The sequence below is a fragment of the Suncus etruscus genome, chromosome 6 (genome assembly GCF_024139225.1).
Source record: "Suncus etruscus isolate mSunEtr1 chromosome 6, mSunEtr1.pri.cur, whole genome shotgun sequence".
Classification (NCBI taxonomy): Eukaryota; Metazoa; Chordata; class Mammalia; order Eulipotyphla; family Soricidae; genus Suncus; species Suncus etruscus.
The window spans coordinates 43,848,917-43,869,256 of NC_064853.1; the positions used below are offsets into that span (position 1 = coordinate 43,848,917).

Below are 20,340 nucleotides of genomic sequence, written 5' to 3' on the forward strand. Positions count from 1 at the left end.
CAATTGGTGGAAGCAAGATGCCTGTCTGCCCAGATCCTCTGCAAGGGAGAGCATGCAGATAGTCCTTTATCACCCAATTCACTAAGCTCCTCTGCCCCTGAGTTGAGGACTAAGAACCTCTTACTCTATTCACATGAGAGACGCATTTTCCACTAGGCAGCCTGTTTGCTCCAAGCCCTCAGTTTCTTTCTCCCAAAACACAACATAAGGCAGGTGTGTCTATGCATGCACACAAGTGCCTGATTGAACCAAAGTAGAGAAGAGTCTATCCTGGTTTGGCCAAAGGGGAGAACAGTGTGGGCAGAATGATCTGGAGTCTCACTGCCTTGGAGCTGTGCCTGGTGCCACCCAACTGTAGCAGTGGTCCCTCCAGCTATGCCTGGCAAAGGGAATTGCTGAATAAGTGTTCTGCATCAAATCACAGGGCACTTAGACCTTATCTAACAGGTCAAAGCCTACAACCATCAGCCTGTCAGCCTTGAGCAAATTGAGTGGCCTGGGGGATCTCTAATACTTTGAACTTACTATACAATAAGGAAAATATCTGTAAAAATTACAGACAGGTGAATAAGACAATGTACATAGCCTCATGATACACAAAGTAAGCATATACTCCTGGCTCAGAATAGATGCTTAATAAATGCCATTTGCCTTGTTTATCCATTAGTGTTTTGCCAGAGGAAATGGGATGTTTATTCAGAACATAAGAATTGCTTTCTCCAAGAGCAGACTGATACTACTCTGCTTCCTCTTAATTAAAGAGATCTAGTAGATTGCAGCTATCCTGGGGGCCTGAATCTTTGAGGAAAAGATGAGAGCAGATACTGGGCTAAGATTCCATGGGGAGTGTCTTCCCTAAACCCTTTCATGCCACTGCAGCTACTACCTGGGGGAAGGAACAAGCTTATCTCAGTGCCACTTTCATTAGGCTGACTTTTAAGTGGCAACCTTAGTAGCCTAAGTGGAAAAATACCACCAGGCCTTCCCGGGTTCCCCACCTCCTTCTACCTGCCTGCTCTGAGGTTCAAGTGCTAATCAGCCAGGGCCTAGCCAGCACTTGACCCAGAGAACCCAGAGCTTCCTGACATTTTCCTGCTAGAGAGTTCCAGTCCTGGTCTCCATGTTGGACCATAGGACTTTGCGTTAAACTCTAAAAATATGTCTTCTCCCCACAGTGGTGTTTGGGCAGTTTGCCTTCTTCCACACAGCGCTCAACGACGTTGTAGAGGTTCATGACGGCCACAGCCAGCACTCCCGGCTCCTCAGCTCCCTCTCAGGATCCCATACAGGTACATCTGGTCCAGCCTGTGGTGTTGGGGATGGGGGAGGGGTCATCAGAGAAAGGGGTTCCAGAAGCTTCTCCCATGCAATGCTTGCAGCACCCCCAGGTGGTGTAACTCCTTTGGTTTATATCTTATTCCAATATGCTTTTCTCCAAAAAGTAGATGGCATTTTCATTATAGAAACTTCAAGGCAAGACAATATAATTGTATAGTAAAATGAAATAAAAACTACCCAGATAGAACCACCAAAAGGATTGGTGTACGTTTTCTTTCTTGCTTGCTTGCTCTTTTCTTTCTTTCTTCTTTCTTTCTTTCTTTCTTTCTTTCTTTCTTTCTTTCTTTCTTTCTTTCTTTCTTTTTCTTTCTTTCTTTCTCTTTCTTTCTTTCTCTCTCTTTCTCTCTTTCTCTTTCTTTCTCTCTTTCTCTCTATCTTTATCTCTCTTTCTCTCTCTCTTTCTCTCTCTTTCTCTCTCTCTCTCTCTTTCTTTCTTTCTTTCTTTCTTTCTTTCTTTCTTTCTTTCTTTCTTTCTTTCTTTCTTTCTTTCTTTCTTTCTTTCTTTCTTTCTTTCTTTCTTTCTTTCTTTCGGGGGGGCACACCCGGCAGTGTGGCTGTCTGCTCAGAAATAGCTCTTGGCAGGCACGGGGGACCATATGGGACACCGAGATTCGAACCAACCACCTTAGGTCCTGGATCGGCTGCTTGCAAGGCAAACGCCGCTGTGCTATCTCTCCAGGCCCATACGTTTTCTTTCTATCTCTACTCAGACTTTATCTTTTACATATTGTATTGAACAAAGCAAAGCACTATACATGTTTTTATAAAAAATATTCATTGTGTTCATTGTGTGTTTGCCATTATTTTCTTCTATAATAAGAGTTTTGTAATGCTGCACAAGAGCCAGTCATAGTTCTTTAAAATTTATGGAATGAATTTCCTATGATTGAACATTTAGATTGTGTCTAGCCTTTTAAGAATAGTAATCCAGTTGTTGATATGTCATACATATCATACATATCTCTATTTCCTTAGAATATCTACACAGGGAATTACCAAGTTAAAGAATTGTGAGATCTTTATGGATTTTTTAACGCAAATTGCCAACTATTTCTCCAGAAAGTTTTGCCTCTACTTAGTTAACTTACAATTGATGACATGTTTTGTTCTCACAAAAGCTAGGTAATTAAAAGAAAAGGCCTCATCAGTTTAAAAGTAAAAATGGCATCTCAATTTTTAGACCTGCCTTTTCACTACTAATTAGGTCAACCTTTTTCATTTATAATGTGTTTACTAGTCCATGCATTTTTTTCTTTGCGAATTTACGGTGAATCAGCGCGGTTTTTTCATTATCATTTATCTTCTTATTTATTTAGCAAAGCTCCATATTATTATGTTTTATGTGCATTTTATGCCAAAAAATCCTCTTTAAAAGTAGCATACAGTATTATGCGCTATAAAAAACCTTCCCCTACATTTTATCATTTTCTTCAGAGTGTATTTTAGTGCCAGAAAATTTAAATTTCCCATGATATCAAATGTATCAATGTTTTCTTTATAGTTTACTTCTATGCTGGTGAAATATTCTTTTGTATCTTTTTTTTACTACTTTTCACTTTCATTGTTTTGCTTTAATACCTTTGGCCTTTATTTTGATTTATTATTTGATAGAAAATCTAACAAAATCTTTCAAATTCTGTTAATCAGTTGTCCTAACAGAATTTTCAAAATGCCAGATTTACATATATTAAATTTTTATAAAGTTCAGGTAACTTTCTCCTTTTCCTCTAAATGTCTGTTTATTCTTCTATCAGAATCCAAAAGCTTTAATTATTATAATGGTATCAGGGTATGTAATTTTATACTTTTAATTGTATGTAGTATAAGTCCCTGTAGTCATTATTTGTTTTTATTTTATTTTATTGTTTGTTTGTTTGAGAGCCACATCTAGCAGTGCTGAGGTGCTTCTTCTTACCTCATGCAGTGTCTGGAATCAAACCTGGGACTGCCACATGCAAAGCATGCTCCCAGCCATCGTACTCTCTCTTTTGGGGCATTTTGTTTTGTGGCTACACCTGACTGTGTGCATGGCTTACTCCTGCTCTGCTTCCAGGAATCACTCCTGATGGACTCATGGGATGATATATATGCAGGACTGGGGATCAAACTTAAGCTGGCTGACTGCAGACCATGCATCTTACCTACTTTAGGTTCTATTTCTATCCTTACCTTTAGGGCCAATTTTTATTTCTATTAGACATTTTTGTTTACTTGTGCCTCCAATAAAATGTTAAAGTACTTTTTCAGATTTAGAAAAATTGCATGAGAATTTTTCATTTGGGGTCATTGATGAAACTTGGTGGTAGAATACCTGCCTTGCATGTGTGAAACCCTATATTTAATCCCAAGTAGTGAAAAGAATTTTTTATTGTGCTTCCATTAAGCTTAGATATGAATTTGGGAAGGGCTCACATTTTTTTAAAATAGTAACGCTTCTTCCCATTCAGGAACATAGAATATCTATTTGTTCATCTATAATTTTCACCTAAATAGCAATAGCTTTTTTTTATAAAGGAGGTTAATTCCTAAGTACTCTATGGTGACTTTTGTAGTTGTTAATATACTGAGTCTTTTTCAGCTATACTGGAAAATACTAAAAAATAAAATTCTCCCTTGTATTTTCTGCTACTTCTTCTATATTAAAAGACTGATGTATTGTTATATTCATTTTGTAAATGCATCGAACCCTTCATAATAAAGCTAACTCTGCCAGTTGGTTCTCTAGGCCCTTTAGGCAAGAAGCAATATCATCTGCAAATAAATTCATGTCATTATTTTATCTCTTTTCAGTGGTTTGTTTTTTTTTTCATTTTCTTCCATGGTCTGGTCTATTTCAGTATATCAGTGTCTATATTTATAATTTAGCTTTAAAAAACCCTGTCATTCCTTTAAACTTAGCAGAATTCCTTATATAACATACTCTGAAGGTTTTCATCTCTGTGTTTACAGCTACATCCCCTGCCTTTGTGATACTCAATGTCATATTCATAGTCCCACTGGTCCTCCACCGGATCAGAGATTTTGTGTTGTTTGTTTTGTATTTTATTGCTTCTACTTATCAGTTCTTCTGCAGAGTTGCCATTATTTTATAATGTCTCTCCTTTTTCCCCTGCACATTATTCAGTCCTTTCTCTTCTAACTTTTTGCACAGTGCTCCTTGTACTTTTCTCAGTATAATAAAGAACACACGTCCAGAAATATATATTCACCTCTAAGCATAGCTTTGGCTTTATACCATAAATTTTGACACATCCTGTTTTCATCATCATTACTTTCTAAATAAGCTACAGTTAGGTTATTGACTCTTTTTTTAATCCAAGAATTGTTTAAGAGGGGCTGGAGAGATAGCATGGAGGTAAGGCATTTGCCTCTCATGCAGAAGGTCAGTGGTTCAAATCACGGCATCCCATATGGTCCCCTGAGCTTGCCAGGAGCGATTTCTGAGCATAGAGCCAGGAGTAATCCCTGTGCACTGCCGGGTGTGACCCAAAAACCAAAAACCAAAAAAAAAAAAAAAAAGAATTGTTTAAGAATGTATCTTCTCCTCCCAAAGACTTGGATTCTATCCTTATTATATTTAAGCATTTGTGTTGGGTTCTTGCTTTTGTGGTTATAGCAATGCAGCCTATATCATTTCTACTTTGGAGGTTAAGTGAGGGCCTCTCTATAACTTGTGATATTTTTTTAAAATTTCCCAAGTATCTAAATTGTTCTCTAGTATTCTCTGGTCAAAGAGTCACAGAGAGGGAATGGAAAAACTCGGACTCTATTGTCATCTGGCTCCCATTCTCAGCTCTCTTGTTTACCAGCTAAGGGCCTGTGGGCACAGAACTTGACTTTCTGTGCCTCAGTTTCCTCTTCTATAAAATGTGGAGAGTCATAGCTTTCTCTTCTAGTCTGTTAGAATTTTATGAGTTTTGTAACAGCTATTGGATTCAGCTCATTCACTTTTACTATTCAAATTAGTCATATCAGTGGATAACAACCAAATGATTTTTCTATGCCACCACCCAAACATATATACTAAATGGAGGATAAGACTGAGTAGGGTGCTTTTTCAAATTTGAGAGAAACAGGGAAAAAAGACAAACTTAAGAAAAGAAAGAAAAGTCAACTTACAGGCAGATAGAACCTACACATTGTTAATTTGTAGCTAGACATATAAAGTTTAGAGTATAGAATGATAGAAATGGGTAGAGAAATAGAGAGAGGCAGGTGATAGATGGTCAAGCAGAAAGGCAAAGCAATAGCAGCTCCTAATGATGAACTCAGATAATCTCTGATCATGACAAGCCTGTGATGCTGAGGGAAGCAAACTCGTGTCCCTATTTCTAGATGTATCAAGGGAACAAAAACCATCATGAGAACCAGTTCTCATCTACCTTTATTGTGTCATAGCTATGAACAGACATGCTATGTGATGCATCTGACACTGCATTTGCCATTGTGCTGTTGTCTTATGTTCCTACCATTTTTGTGTCTCTGTTTACCTGCTCTCTCTTTTCTCGTTGTTTTTTCTCTGAGGGCTTTTTCTTCATAGATGTTTTCTTACTTATTTACAATTAAAATATTTGCTCTAAAGTCTGTCCTCTTGTACTTTCTGCATTGCTATTTTTTATTTTTATTTCTTACTTTTCCACACATACCTGCCTCCTAAATTTTAAGGTTTAGAAGTATATTCAAATTTTAATATTAAGCGATTATTTTAAAATTATGGATTTTTTTCCCCAAGAGCTATCTTTCTGATTTGGATTTTGCTTTATTTTCTCATTAGCAATGGTTATTGGGTCTATTGTCTCTCTTTCTTGGCTAATAGTTTTGGATCTCCTGAGTTTTGTTCATTTTTTGAGTAGGTCTTACAGGTGTATTGCATTCTGTCACCTTTTGTGCATGCGAATGCCTTTTCCTTAACATATCATACAGATGACAGCTTGACTATGAATTATGAATCACAAACTTGTTCTTCAAAAATTCCATCAAGTGTTTCACTTAATATTACAAATGAGTCACAGTCTACTCTGAATTTTTGTCCTTGTAGGCAACCCATTCTTTTCCTTCTAAATGTCATTCATATATTTTACTTTATAAGAAAAAAATTTAAACCCACTGTGGAGGCTGGAGCAATAGTACAAAGGGAAGGGTGCTTGCTTTGCATGCGCCAACCTGGGTTTGATTCCCAGCATGCCATATTCTGAAGACACACCAGGAATGACCCCTGAGCACCAAGCCTAGAGCCAGAGTTAAGCCCGGAGTACAGCTTGGTATGGCCAAAAATGAAAAACCATGTTGGGGCATATTATTAGTAGAAATGTCTTTGCCTTAATTATATTTGGCATTTTTACAAACAATTTCAGTCTGCACCTTGTCTTTAAGCTTAGGAAATGTTCTTTCTTAAAATCCCTTTCTCCTTCAATTTTGTCTTTCTCTGTGTGCAATATCCGATACATGCACACTGGGCTGTTTGTTTGTTTGTTTTTAATTCAGTCTCCTCTCTGTCACTTGTCAGTTCTCTCATTTTTCTAATCCCTTTATCCTTTTCCTGTGGATTCAGGAAGAGTTTCCCAAATCTAATATCCATTTGCTGTGTCAAATCCAGCTGCCACGCACTAGTGCTCCTCATCTCTTTGTACTTGTGTGGAACTCATGCTATTTCTGGGGCCCATCTCCCTCCTCTGGTTCTCAGATACAGTGCTATGTTTAATCTCATGTCCTCCATGATGAAAAACTTGTGGGGAGGCCAGTCTCTTTGTTGTAATTCACAGAAAACCATTAGCTTTGACTTCTTTCCCTTGGGAGTAGAATCTTTCCTCACATCCAATAAGTAGCTTTTGTGCTTTTTATCCCTGGAGATGGAGAGCTGCATATATCCCACACTGGACATCAAAATGGACACTGGATAGTGGTCTATCTAAGGAGAACAGCTCAAAAAATGGGAGGATGGAAAGCAGAATTTTATTCTATCCACACCTATTAGAGGAAGAGTTAGTGCCAGCTGTGATAATGAAGAGAGGCTTTTGATTTTCTTTCTTCTAGGGGAATTAGCTACTAGCTGGGGTGGAACTTCAGGGCACACTCTGCCACCAGAGCCAACTAAATCTAAATATGTTGTGCTAAATTTATTCCACACACCCTGACTCTCTGGGATTCCAAAAATACTTGCCAATGACTCCTTGACTGGTTCCAACTACAGCCTTTACTACTTCAATACTGACTGGTCACTCTGCTCCTTTATACTGGTGAGAACAACAACAGATATCCTCAAAAGTCCCTCAGCCAAAGCAGAAGGGCTCCCCTCTCCCCTCTGCTTCCCTGGAAAGGTAAACCTGAAAGGGACCTCACTACAGGGGCTACAAGGTCACACCATGAGCTCTTTATTTTCTTTAATTTGTTATATCTGTGGTCACCGGTGTACAATAGCTAACATTTATTTTAAAACTGTGTATATAGTTACCTCATTTTTACCACCACTAAAGTGTCTGGGACATTCCACCACTGACCTTTCATCAGCTCCAGTCCACCTGAGTTGCCACTTTGTTCTCACCATTTTGTCTCACCTTAAAGTGGGAGATATACCTTCATCAACTAAAGTAATTAATGGTCACTGGGACTCCCTAGGCCCCTGGGCCCTTGCAGGCTTTCCCCAATCTAAGTATTATTGATTGAGGGACAAGAGGGCCTACTTTGTCAGGGACAGTACCAGCTAACTCACTCTTCTGAGTGTCTCAGCCAAAAATTCTGCCATGAACCTGGCTTTCCATCATTTTCCAAGGGTTGTCTGGTCTTCTCAAATGACCCCTCAACCTCATTTCTAGAATCTGGTGCCTTTCTTTTCAATTATCAGATCCATGTCAATTCTTAAAAAGAAAGCCCTGGTAAATTAGGCTGAGGCCACTCTCCCCAAGCTTGAGGCTCTTCATATCTTTGGGACCATCTCTTTGCCACACAACTCAGAGCATCTTTCACAAGTTCTCTTTATTAGTCTGTTGTCTGGGGGGCACTGAATTTTTGTCATGTCAACCTGCTGTGACTTTGAATCAAAGGAAGACCATACACACAAATGTTTTGGATAAACTCTAGCAGTCGGTGAAAATGTGGGGCCTTGTTTACAGAAGGCCTTGGATGTGGAAGCATTTGTATGTGTAGATCATGACAGAGGCTCCATGGTGAGGATTTAATCTGTTGGCCTAACAGCTAGACTCACTGTTTTTATCCATCTCTGCCCATTTTCTTGGCAGGAGAATCACTGCCCTTGGCCACCTCCAATCAAGTGCTAATTAAGTTCAGCGCCAAAGGCCCATCACCAGCTAGAGGCTTCCATTTTGTCTACCAAGGTAGGACATGTGCAGACGGAAGTGATGTCATGGTGACACTGTGATCAAAGGTCATTTGCTTCCTTAGCATCCCAGACTGAGCCTCAATCTTAGAGTGTTTAGGGGAAGCTACCAGGGATGGGGAAGAGCTCCTTAGAATATGGCTGCGTTTTATAAACATGTTTATATACCAAACATATTTCTTGGAAACACCTCACTGTGCCCATGTCCCTTACAGCTGTGCCTCGAACCAGTGCCACACAGTGCAGCTCCGTGCCTGAACCCCGCTATGGAAAGAGGCTGGGCAGTGACTTCTCCGTGGGGGCCATCGTCCGCTTCGAATGCAATTCTGGCTACGCCTTGCAGGGTTCTCCCGAGATCGAGTGCCTCCCAATTCCTGGGGCCTTGGCACAGTGGAATGTCTCAGCACCCACATGTGTGGGTGAGTGCCCAGCCAGCCAGGCAGGGATGGGCAGGGGTAGGGGGGGTTGGAGAAACCCTTTGCTTTTTTCTCTGCCCAAGAGTCTGGCTTCAGCAGGGAATTTAGTTATTGGGTACAACTGGTCCAGAGGGTTGGAGGAGGAATGGGGCTGAGGAAACCTATAAAGGGAGGATCTGGAGTCCAGATCCTGGCGATATGGGAAGGAGGCACGGGTGGAGGCAGGACTGGATCCTCAGAAGAAGCCTGCAGGAGGAGAAGTCAGCAGCTGCTGGGGGTTCCCTAGCTGAGTCTGCAGAGGTGGGGTGGGCTGATCCTCTTTGGACCCTCTGACCAGCGCTGCCTCCCTCCCAGTGCCATGTGGGGGCAACCTCACAGAGCGCAGGGGCACCATCCTGTCCCCCGGCTTCCCGGAGCCCTACCTCAACAGCCTCAACTGTGTGTGGAAGATCGTGGTCCCTGAAGGTGCCGGCATCCAGGTAGGGATGAGGGATACCTGGGACAGGCAGGGCGCCCGGCGGAACTTCATCATCTTGCCTTTGACCCTGGGTTCAAGTGCAGGTAGAACCCACAGCTGGTGATCCAGAGGCTTCTGAGGGATTGAGGGGAGGAACAGGTGACTAGGGAAGATGCACAGTGGGCTCTGGCTCAGGCAGGAACAAATGTGGGACCTGAGCTGCCACTGGGCAGTGATGGAGATCCATGCAGAGATACAGTGATTGGAAGGGGGTGGTGTCTTTTCCTGGAGATTGTGGGATATAGAGACAGGACTTGGGAGGGGAGGGACAATGTGACAAGCATGTATGGGATCTCGAATGTATTAGACTCATATGGTACTTATGAATCCCATCTGCACACGAGCCCCGAGATAGATGTGGGGTCCCAGGGGAATTTCTAGTGAAGGCAGACCCAGCAGGGATGCAGTTTCAGGGTAAGAACTGAGTCTGCCACAGAACACAGAAAGGCAGCAAGAAGGATTGAGGTGAACAGGCCTAATCAGAGGTGGGTAGTGAGCTGGTATCTGGTGCTAACTATGAAGGAAAGTGAGAAAGTCCAAGGTAAATGTGCAAGGAGAAAGCCTATTGCATGAAGGCCTTAGTACTGCCTCAAATTCCCACTAGTCCATTATCCACTGCATGTCTGTCTCCTGTGGACAGTGCATATCACTTCCCTAGTACAAGCCTTGGTCTGTGGAAGGGCTCGTGATAGGTGGCTCAGGAGTGGAACTAGCTGTGGAGAGGAGCAGAAAAGGGGTGCTGGTGGCTGCCTCACCCACAACTCACCCTCTCCTTCCCAGATTCAAGTCATCAGCTTTGTCACCGAGCAGAACTGGGACTCTCTGGAGGTATTTGATGGTGCAGATAACACTGTGACAATGCTGGGGAGTTTCTCAGGTGAGGGTGCTTCAGGTGTCTCGGTAGTGGGGGACGTTGTTATCATGGCCATGTGATCTTTGTCGTTGTTGATGCTGTGGAAATAAAGTTCACATTAAAAATTAAATGCACACCTCTTCAAATCACAGTTCAGTGGCTATGGTATATTCTTAGCTTAATAACTGGCAGGCTTTCTTAAGAAAGAAATCCCACCTCCTTAAGAAAGAAATCTGTACCCACTTGTACTTTCTCCTCGTGCCTTTCCATCTGCTGGGAACCTCTGATCTACTTCCTGTCCCCATTGATTTACTTTTCCAGACAGTTCCACATTATACGTTGAACCCAAAACTCAATAGATTCCTGTGTCTTGGCTTTACACTCAAAAATTACTTCTGGTAGTGCTCAGAGTACCATACAGGATACCAGAGATTGAAACCTATAAAAGTGGTTGCCTTGCCACATGCAAGGCAAATACTCTACCCACTGTTACTATTTCACTCCTGCCCCTCCCTCAGCACTTTGTTTCCACCTCACTGTAGTACACATCAACACATCCTACAGGGATGGATCATGTGTTATGTTTACCTGTGACCAGCTGTTGGACCTTTGGTTGTTACCACCTGGCCATGAAATCTAATGCTTCATGAATATTTGAATATTTACATACAAACCTTACGGGACTATTTGTAAGTCTCTTGAACATATTCTAGCAGAGGAACTCTCCCCTGCCCTCCCAGCCCCTAGGGGTTCTAGCAAACCTTCCAAGCACCTGCCAAACTCCATTTCCATTCCAGGCTGTACTTCTAACTGAGTGAGCTCTTGGTCAACCACTAAAGCAATAATCTGGGTCTCTGGGTTCCAGAACTCTATGTTGCCAAGACATAAGAAGGAATGCTGGGGCCAGGAGTATTAAGGTGATTTGCCTTACTTATGATTGACCCAGGTTCAATCTCTAGAACCACATAGGGCACCCTGAGCACCACCATAAGTGATTCCTGAGCACAGAACCAGGAACAAGCCCCCTGAGAGTATGGCAAGGTATGACCCTAACACCACCCCAAATAAAACAAAAACAATTAAACAAAAGCCAAGAAGGACCTTATATTCTAGATACAGTATCTTCACTAGCTGGATTTTCCAGAAAGCTACTGAGGATGACTTGTCAGAGTTCTTTTGATGTTGGCAGGGAAGGGACTAAATTCACTCCCCACCCTCCTGCGGAAGTCACCACTGTTGGCACAAAATTCTGACATGGCTCACTTTGTGGGGAGTTGTTTGAAATCCCCTGCTTCCTTTGGCCAGTGAAGACCCTCTCTTATGGGTCTTTGCCATTTGGTAAGTTTGATAACTGGGATATTTAGAGATCTCGGTAGCAGAATGTCAGCAGTGACACACAAGTGAGAAGAACAGGGAAGATCTTAAGGAGCAGGGCAGGGGAGCCTAAGCCTAAATGTCCCTGTCTCTTTACACAGGGACCACCGTGCCTGCCCTTCTGAACAGCACCTCCAACCAGCTCTACCTGCATTTCTACTCAGACATCAGCGTGTCAGCTGCCGGCTTCCACTTGGAGTACAAAAGTGAGAATACAGAGGGTCCACTGTGCAGAGAGTTGGGGTGGGGCCTCATGGGCATAGTTCCACGGTGAACAGAGATTATACTGGTACTATGTTCCTTTCACCTGCCTCACCTGCCTTACCTTACACTCAGAGAAGGAGGCAAAGCTCCAAGTAGACTCCAGTTTCAGAATTGTACAGCTTGTAAATGTTGGAACAGACCTTCTGCCCCTGGATTCTTTCACTCAGAAACTAGTGTGCTTCCTTGGTGGCCACAGTGGGAATGGAGAAAGGGCCAGCCACTGGCTTGATCCTGTCTTTAATTTGGGACACCAGAAAAGTAGGTGCTTTCTTCTTCTTATCCCCATCACAAGCTTCTCCTAACCCTAATTCTGTGGTACAGTTGTCTTGGCCAACTTCCCCCTTTTTTTCCCCTTGTTGGACACTCCATTTCTCTTCCACCAGATTTCTCCCTCAAAAGAAGCAGGTTTCAGGTATGCCTTGTGGTTCTGGGAACATTTTTCCCCATCTGGGTGTTGCCTTTCTATACCCTCCCCAGTAGGTTCAAGAAGGACTCGGGGGTCATTTGTACTTGTTATGCATGTGTTCATCATGTTCTTGGACATTTGTTGTGTACTTGGAGCTGTGCTGGATTTTACTTGAGTGGGGTAAAATCAAGATGGTTAAGTCCTCTAGGAGTCTCCTGGGAAAAGAAAGGCATGTGAACAGAATATACTGCAACCAAAAGATGTTTTCAGGGATGTTTCTAGGTAGCAGAGTGGCTCAAGAACTGAATGCTCACTTCTTTCTTCCTGGGATGGGGGGAGAAATTTCTTTTTTTTGGGGGGGGGAGAAATTCCTAAAGGAAAATAAAGCATTGACAAAGTGGCAAGCCCTGTGCCCTGCCAGCAGAACTAAGATTCATGAGACACAGTTTCTGTTTGCCAAAGCACAGAGTTTAGGAAAATGTGGGGCTGATGACTTTAGTGCAATCTGATGTGCTAATAAAGCAAAAGAAAGGGGAGCTAATTCTGGCCAGGTGAGGTCTCACAAAAGGGATTCTTGATTCAGTTTGGAAAGATAAGAGGTGTAGAAAGACTCTGTGGGCATGACCATACCTTTGACAGTATAGGTCCGAAAAGTCTGGGTTAGCATTAAATGTTCTGCAGTTGCCCAGTGTGCTTCATCCATATGGTTGAGAGCTGTTATCTTGTTCCACCATGCTCATCTCCTAAAAGAATGCAAGTGTACATTGGGCTGGATGCAAGACAGCTGATGGGGAGAAGAATAGAACAGGGACATCAGATTCCCATTTCCCCAGACTCTAAAGTTTATCACACCTGGAAAGGTAAAGAACCCCCAAATTCTTTAAAATTCACATTTTCCTTCTATCCTCTTTTCTGCCCCATCTTCAGTTTTGTTTCCTTATCCAAATTTAATCTGAGTTCTCAATTGTTCCCAAGATCTTCTTTCCTCTCCTGATAAAGATAAACTTTTTTCTTAAATGCATTGTACAATCACCTCATTCCCAGGGGAAATGTTACCTCTAAGTTTGTTATTCTTGCCCCAGGCATTGGTGGTCTCTGCCACATACGGTGTCCTCTTGGTGGGAATAGCAAGAGGGAAACCATTTCCCCTAACAGTATTCAGGGACTATACTTCGTAGGCATCAAAACCCTAGAGTTGTATTTTTGTTTTGTAGCTAATCTACAAAGAGAGTGCAGACAGGGCACATTAACTGCTCTTGTAGAGGCAAATGATTTTGAAGGGTACTGAAAAGTCATATCTTCTGAGATGACTCATTTAATGTTTATTTCATTGAAATGGAAATGGAACGATATGCTTTCCAAAGTAATAAATTGCATATGATAAAAAAATAAGTCTTCTTTTGTTGTAAGCATGGCTTAAATCAAATCAAGCTGTGCTATGTAAAAGAAATTAGAAAGGACCTAGCTCTCTTTTTTCTTATCTCTGGACTCACCTTTCTCCCAGTATCATTCTTTTCTATTTTGATCTCAGCCCACTCCTTGGTTTCTCTCATCCTTCTATCATTGCTGTTTCAGGAAGCAGGTCTCAGGCCACTAGGTTATGATCTCCCTTCTCTATCCTCCATCTACTCTATTTGAAGTGCAAGGAAGACTGAGGAGAGAGGGAAAAATGACAGTCAGGGGGAGACATTTAATATTTAGTTCAATGATTATTTTCATCTTGTCCTTGAGGTCTTTTGCCCAGCTATGCCACGTAAACCCACCCTAATTTTCAATAAAATACAATTTCTTCAAAGCACATGGGGTAACAGGAGATCTCTGGAGGGCATATGGGAGTTTTCTAGAGTGGTGGCAAGGCTTTATAATTTGTAGGGTGATACATATATATACATTCATATACAGATACATGCATTTGTCAAAGCTCAACAAATCTATTTAGGGTTTATGCCGGGGTCCTCAAACTAAAGCCCATAGACCACATGTGGCTCAGCAAAGATGTTTATCCAGCTAAATGGTTTTGCTGCTGCTGCCTGTCCTGCTTAGCAGCTGACTCATCAGGGGCCTTAGTTTGCATATGAGAGATATGTACTGTACTCTCAGACTCCCCTTCTCTCTGTCTCTCAACTATTATTCCTCTCAGTCTCAGGCAGGGGTCCTCAAACTATGGTCCACCAAAAACAGGCCCTTAGTTCCCATTAAAATATTACTAAGTTTGTTGATATAACTTGACTTGTTCTTCATTTTAAATATTGCATTTGCTCCCATTTTGTTTTTTTACCTCATAATAAGATATGTGCATTGTGCATAGGCATTTGTTCATAGTTTTTTTAAACTGTAGTTCAGCCTCCAATGGTTTGAGGGACAGTGAACTGGCCCCCTATTTAAAAAGTTTGTTTATGCATTTCCTTATAAGTAAATGTCCCAGGGAAGCAGCAGAATGCATGAAGTTAGCTCATGCACAGGTGGGATCTTGGCTCTGAATGTGGTGTAAGGATCCCTCAGCTGCTGCCCAAGAAGATGTGATAGGGGATTTCAATGATCAACCCTGACCAGTCCTTCCTATTCCTGCCCCACAAACACCTGACTCCCTGTAGGCACTGCATATAACTTAGTTACCCAGAGTACCTGCCTTCCCTGAAGACCCCAGGGATATTCCAGGAGCCCTTTCACCATAAAGTTCCTACAAGAAATCTGACTTGGGACTGAAATTACCCTCCCCCAGACTCTCTGGGCTATGTAGATGTCGAGTCAGATCCAGCTACAGTCTGTCAGTCCACACTGCCACCACTCCGCCACACTTCTCCACACTCCCCTATCCTATCTTTTGTCTGCCTCCTTTGGAGAAAGGAGAACATTCGGAAGAGATAGAGACTTCAATTTACAACCTCCCTCTTTGCCTCTTCATGCTTCTCTAGTCCTTGTCCTTGGGGAAGCGCATTTCAAGTCTTGTCTATGAACACACAAGTTTTTGTGCCTCCTAGCTGTCCACACTTATAGATGACTTCTGGCAGGGAGAAACGTTAAGCTAATAGTTAGGAGCAGGCTTAGCTGTGGAAGTCAGCCAGGAAGGTATTCAGAGCAAAAAGGGAGGCTAAGAAAGCAGGGCTGGACCAGGCATGAGCTCAAGGGGCCACAGATCTTAAACCCCCACTTGAGCTGACATGGGCAGTATGAGCTGGCTTTGAATCCCACCCTCCTGGCATAAAAGGGCACATCCCAAAAGGATGCAGCCCCTTAGCCTGCAACCTTACCTGTGAACTGCATTATCTAGACTAGTTCAAGAGAATAAAATGTTGTGAGGACACACTTGCCCCCAGCCTGGCACAGGAAAGTGCTTACTGAGCACTACTCAAAGGATGATAGTGTGAGTGTACATGGACCAGGGAGGAGGAGGAAGGAGGCTGGTCTGGCTGCCAGAGATCTACCATTACCAAAGAGCAGGAAACAGCATCCCAACCCTCCTGAGGACCACTCTCCCCTCCCAGAACTACTCATGCAAAAGAGAAACTTTGCTGACTAGTAATGTAATGGATCACTTCCTTAAGCACTGGGCACATGCTGGTTTTCCAAAACCTATGTGATATTCTTGTTGAGAGTGAAGGTACCTTTGAAAGACTGTAGTAGTGACCTTAAATAAGAGTGGGCCAAGCCCATGAAGGTCCTAGAATAAGTCAGAGTCCATAAAATGGTCCAGCTGCTAAACAAGGAGGCATGTGACTCCAAGAGAAGCTCAAAACATGAATGCCTCTGAGTGTGAATGGACTGGCCCAGCCTGGGTTTGGAATAGTACACAGTCTGGATACTGGATATCCAGCAGCCATGAGTGAAGTCAGAGCTATTTCCTCCTGAGAGGGGACCATGAGGAACCTCCCCTTCCTGCTCTCCAGTCTTCTTTCACCTCCCAGTGCCTTTGCCTGCAAGAACTGCCAGCTGAGGGGAAAAAAACAGAGAGAACAGGAAGAGTCAGAGTGAAGTGGAACAAGAGTATGAGCGAGGTGTGGGGGTAGCTCCAGAGACATTCTATGGGGGTAAAAACAGGCAGGCAGCTCCCAGGCACAGCTGCCTGCCTCAGGAGGTCTCCTGGGCTGAAGCTCTACTGAGTCTGATTTCCTCTGTGTGTAAGAGTTGGAAAGCATTGGTCTAGGGGCTGAGAGGAGAGAGTGATGAGAGAATACACTGGATACACTCATCTATGCATGACCAGAAGAAGGATTGGAAGGGAGAGATTGGCTAGACAAAAGGGACATCCCTGTTCACTGTCAGTGAAGCACATTTAGAATATACAATGCTATGGCTCAGTGTTTCTTTAAGTCTAGAAAATAAATTTAATGACTAAAATCAAGAAAAGAGGCCTCTTTGCTTTCATTTGCAGAAATTATCCATTCTCCTTTACATCTGTCTGTCTGTCTGTCTGTCTCATCCAGCCGTAGGCCTGAGTAGCTGTCCTGAGCCTGCTGTGCCCAGTAACGGGGTGAAGACTGGCGAACGCTACCTGGTGAATGATGTAGTTTCCTTCCAGTGTGAGCCAGGATATGCCCTCCAGGTACTTGCTTTCCCTTGAACCCAGGCAACATCTGGCCTGCACACTACTGGCCAGCCAGAGAACTATCACCACCAAAGAGCAGGACGCAGTATGCAAGCCCTCTCGGGGACCGTTGTCCCCTCCCAGAGCTGTTCATAAAAAAGCAAAAGTTTGCTGACTAGTTGTTTGGCTCCAGCCATTCCCACAAAGCTTTGGACTGATGAGACTTTTGGAAAACTTAATTTTCTCTTGAAGGCCAGGAGAGAGTCTAGTAATTACAGGCTCCCAAGGAGCTCTTGGTAATGAGTACTTTAGTTGTGGCTGTTCATGATCATCCTCACTCAAACCCTTTCTCCCTTGGCTTCATGCTCCAGCCCACGGTGGTTCTGTGTGGCTTTGTGTCTTGTTATCAACATAAGAGCCTGAAAAATCCCCTATTGTGGGTTGTGTGTCAGCTGGTGTCCAAAGAGGCAGCCAGTCCATCTCTTCTGATTCCCCCAGGGTCACGCTCATATCTCCTGCATGCCTGGGACTGTGCGGCGCTGGAACTACCCTCCTCCACTCTGCATCGGTAAGAGAAACCCATCTTGGACATCCCTCCACATGTCTACCCACATGTACCTCCTAGACAGAAGGACCCGAGCTCAGTGACTTGTCTATGGGATCCAATTCTAGTGAATAGGACATTGTTGAGGGTGCTGGGTCTGTTGAGTGCCGTAGTCAGAGACAGGTGACTGTGGAAGCTCAAACACTCTGTTCATGTTGTTAGGACTTTGGGAAACTTTTGGTCATCACACGAAACTTGAAAATGTGGCTATTCTTGGAGCCAGAGAGATAGTACAGTGGGTAGGGTGCTTGCCCTGCACAGAGCAACCATTGACTCCTATTGTGTTGATTCCCAAGCTTCACCAGAGATGATCCCTGAGCGTAGGACCAGGAGTAAGTTCTAAATACTAGTAGGTATGACTCTAAAACCAGAAAGAAAAATGTATATATTTTTTATTTTGTTACTTTTATATCAAACTCATTAAAACCCTCAAATGGAACATGTCGCTGTTTTTGGACATTCCCATTGACAGACAGACATGATAGATATTTCTCTATCCGGTGATAGAGAAATATGGAGGGTTGCAGATGAGCCAAGAATTTGCCTGGACTCACTTTCTTATCCTGGGCTAAGCAATGCTGGAACACCAATAGACACAAGAAAATCCAGGTCTTCAAAACTCAGAAAATGTTATTCCTTAGCGTTATGTAGAGGAAACGTTGTGTAAATGAGACAAAAAAGAAAAAAGAAAAGAAAAATGCATGTTAGCCCATAAGCCCAATTAGTTGCTATAAGAAAAGAAGGGAGAATTTATTGGGACAAAGAGGGCATCCCTGTTAATGTCAGTGAAGCATACCTAGACCATAAAACATTTTGGTGCAGCATTACTTTGATAATAGAAAATAAGTTTAAGACTAGATTAAAGAAAAGAAACACAGGATGTCTTCATCTGCATCTGGTCAGGCTGAGGCGGGAAACAAATATTTGCTGAGTATAAGATTGTTTCTCGCAGCCCTTCTTCTGGATGTAGCACTTGCCTCATCTTTGCAGATGGCAAGACTTAGTAATAAGGCTTTTACAGTTAAAAAGGAAATGGCCAAGTGAGAAATGGCAAATCTAGGTTTTCCTAAGGTCCAGCTAATTGTCAAATGCAGCTCCAAGCTCAGTTCAAGAAGGGCATATCACTAAGCTGAGTGACATTTCCTTCTGTGCTTTTTCCAGGGGAGGGGTAGTGCCTGGCCATTGATGAGCTGTGAGAGTTGTGCCTTCCAGCCCGGGAGACACACACACACACACACACATATACAACACACACACACACACACCGTGTTTTACTTTCACACAACACACACACACACACACACACACACACACACACACACTGTGTTTTACTTTCACTTGGCCAAACAAACTTATGTACCAGCCCCTTCCTGGGATAGGCAATATTTTCTGCCATGGCCATATCCCATCCTTGAACATAGGTGCTCTCAGATGTTCCATTTGATAGATGGGGAGACTGGAGTTTGAAGGGGTTCATGACATGGGCAAGTTCACACAGGAAACAAAAAACTGGCATTGTGCCCCAGCTGGCAGTACCAGCACTCCAGCTGTGACCCTGATCACTGTCCTATTGACCAATGTGAGCTTGAGTCATTCTCTCCTAGGAAGGTGGACATCTGTCTAGATATTTCCTGGTCAGTCTCTTCCTGCTCCTCATATAAACATGAGTGAAGAAAACCAACATTAGCTCACTGAATGGGATGGTAGCTGTGTGCCAGCCCTCAGATGGTCTCATGTCACATTGATTGGATTATAAAGAGCTCTGGACCCTGAGAGCAGGCTTTCTGGGAATGCTGATCAATCACACTGACTGAGAGTGGCCTGATGTCTGGATTTTCAGGGAGAACTTTTGGCAGGGCTTCCCACAGAATTTCTGTTTGTGAGGAGCCCATCATGTCATCTCACACTCATTGGGGATAGTGAAGAGAGGGCGACTTGATGAGGGATACAGGAGGAAACATCCCTGAGTCTTTTAGAGCAGTCACTGAAGCTGCACATTATCAAGGAGAACCAAATTGGCCTATAGAGAACATTCCCATGTAGAGGGCAGTTCCATAAGGAGGGTGCCCCATGATACATGTCAGTCCTATGTGTAGGGTGGATCCATACATAAGGTGGTCCCATGTGGAGAGCTGTCCCATATGAAGGACAGTCCCATGTGGAAGATAGTCCCATGTAGAGGGCAGTTTCATGCGGAGGGTGGTCCCATATGAAGGGCAGTGCCATGTAGAGGGTGTACCCATCTGAAGGGGCAAGAGCAGATGGATTGTCAGATCATCCTGGGGAGCCTTTTCTTCCTGCATTTATATACCTGTTTACATCCATCTGAATAGGTTTGTAGGGAAGGAATAAAAGGTGCCTTAGGGTTCTCAAAAGATCTTATAATAGGAAAGGCTAAGAACTGTGCCTCTCAAAGAATCTCCAAATGTGAGCTTGGCCCTGTTCTCTCCTGACTTTGTCTTAATTTCCTCTCTGGTTTCATTGCCACAGCACAATGTGGAGGAGCAGTAGAAGAGATGGAGGGGGTGATCCTGAGTCCCGGCTTCCCAGGAAACTACCCCAGTAACATGGACTGCTCCTGGAAAATCGCCTTGCCCGTGGGCTTTGGTGAGTCCTCTGGATCTGGCCCCAGGCTTAAAGCACATGCTGCTAGACACAGCCTGGGCCAAAGACCTCTGTCTCACTTTCTTTCCATCCCTTCACCTCTAGT

At 43.2% G+C, this 20,340-nt stretch overlaps 1 protein-coding gene across 1 annotated transcript in view; it reads left to right on the forward strand.

The window, feature by feature from the left end:
- The window catches only part of CSMD2 (CUB and Sushi multiple domains 2), a 638,485-nt gene that overhangs the window by 497,436 nt on the left and 120,709 nt on the right, over positions 1-20,340 (forward strand). The window contains exons 32-40 of the mRNA XM_049775147.1: positions 1,176-1,289; positions 8,574-8,669; positions 8,887-9,090; positions 9,442-9,566; positions 10,385-10,481; positions 11,933-12,037; positions 16,926-17,044; positions 17,525-17,594; positions 20,121-20,237. Coding sequence (XP_049631104.1) covers positions 1,176-1,289; positions 8,574-8,669; positions 8,887-9,090; positions 9,442-9,566; positions 10,385-10,481; positions 11,933-12,037; positions 16,926-17,044; positions 17,525-17,594; positions 20,121-20,237 — 1,047 coding nt within the window. The remainder of the gene's footprint in view (positions 1-1,175; positions 1,290-8,573; positions 8,670-8,886; positions 9,091-9,441; positions 9,567-10,384; positions 10,482-11,932; positions 12,038-16,925; positions 17,045-17,524; positions 17,595-20,120; positions 20,238-20,340) is intronic.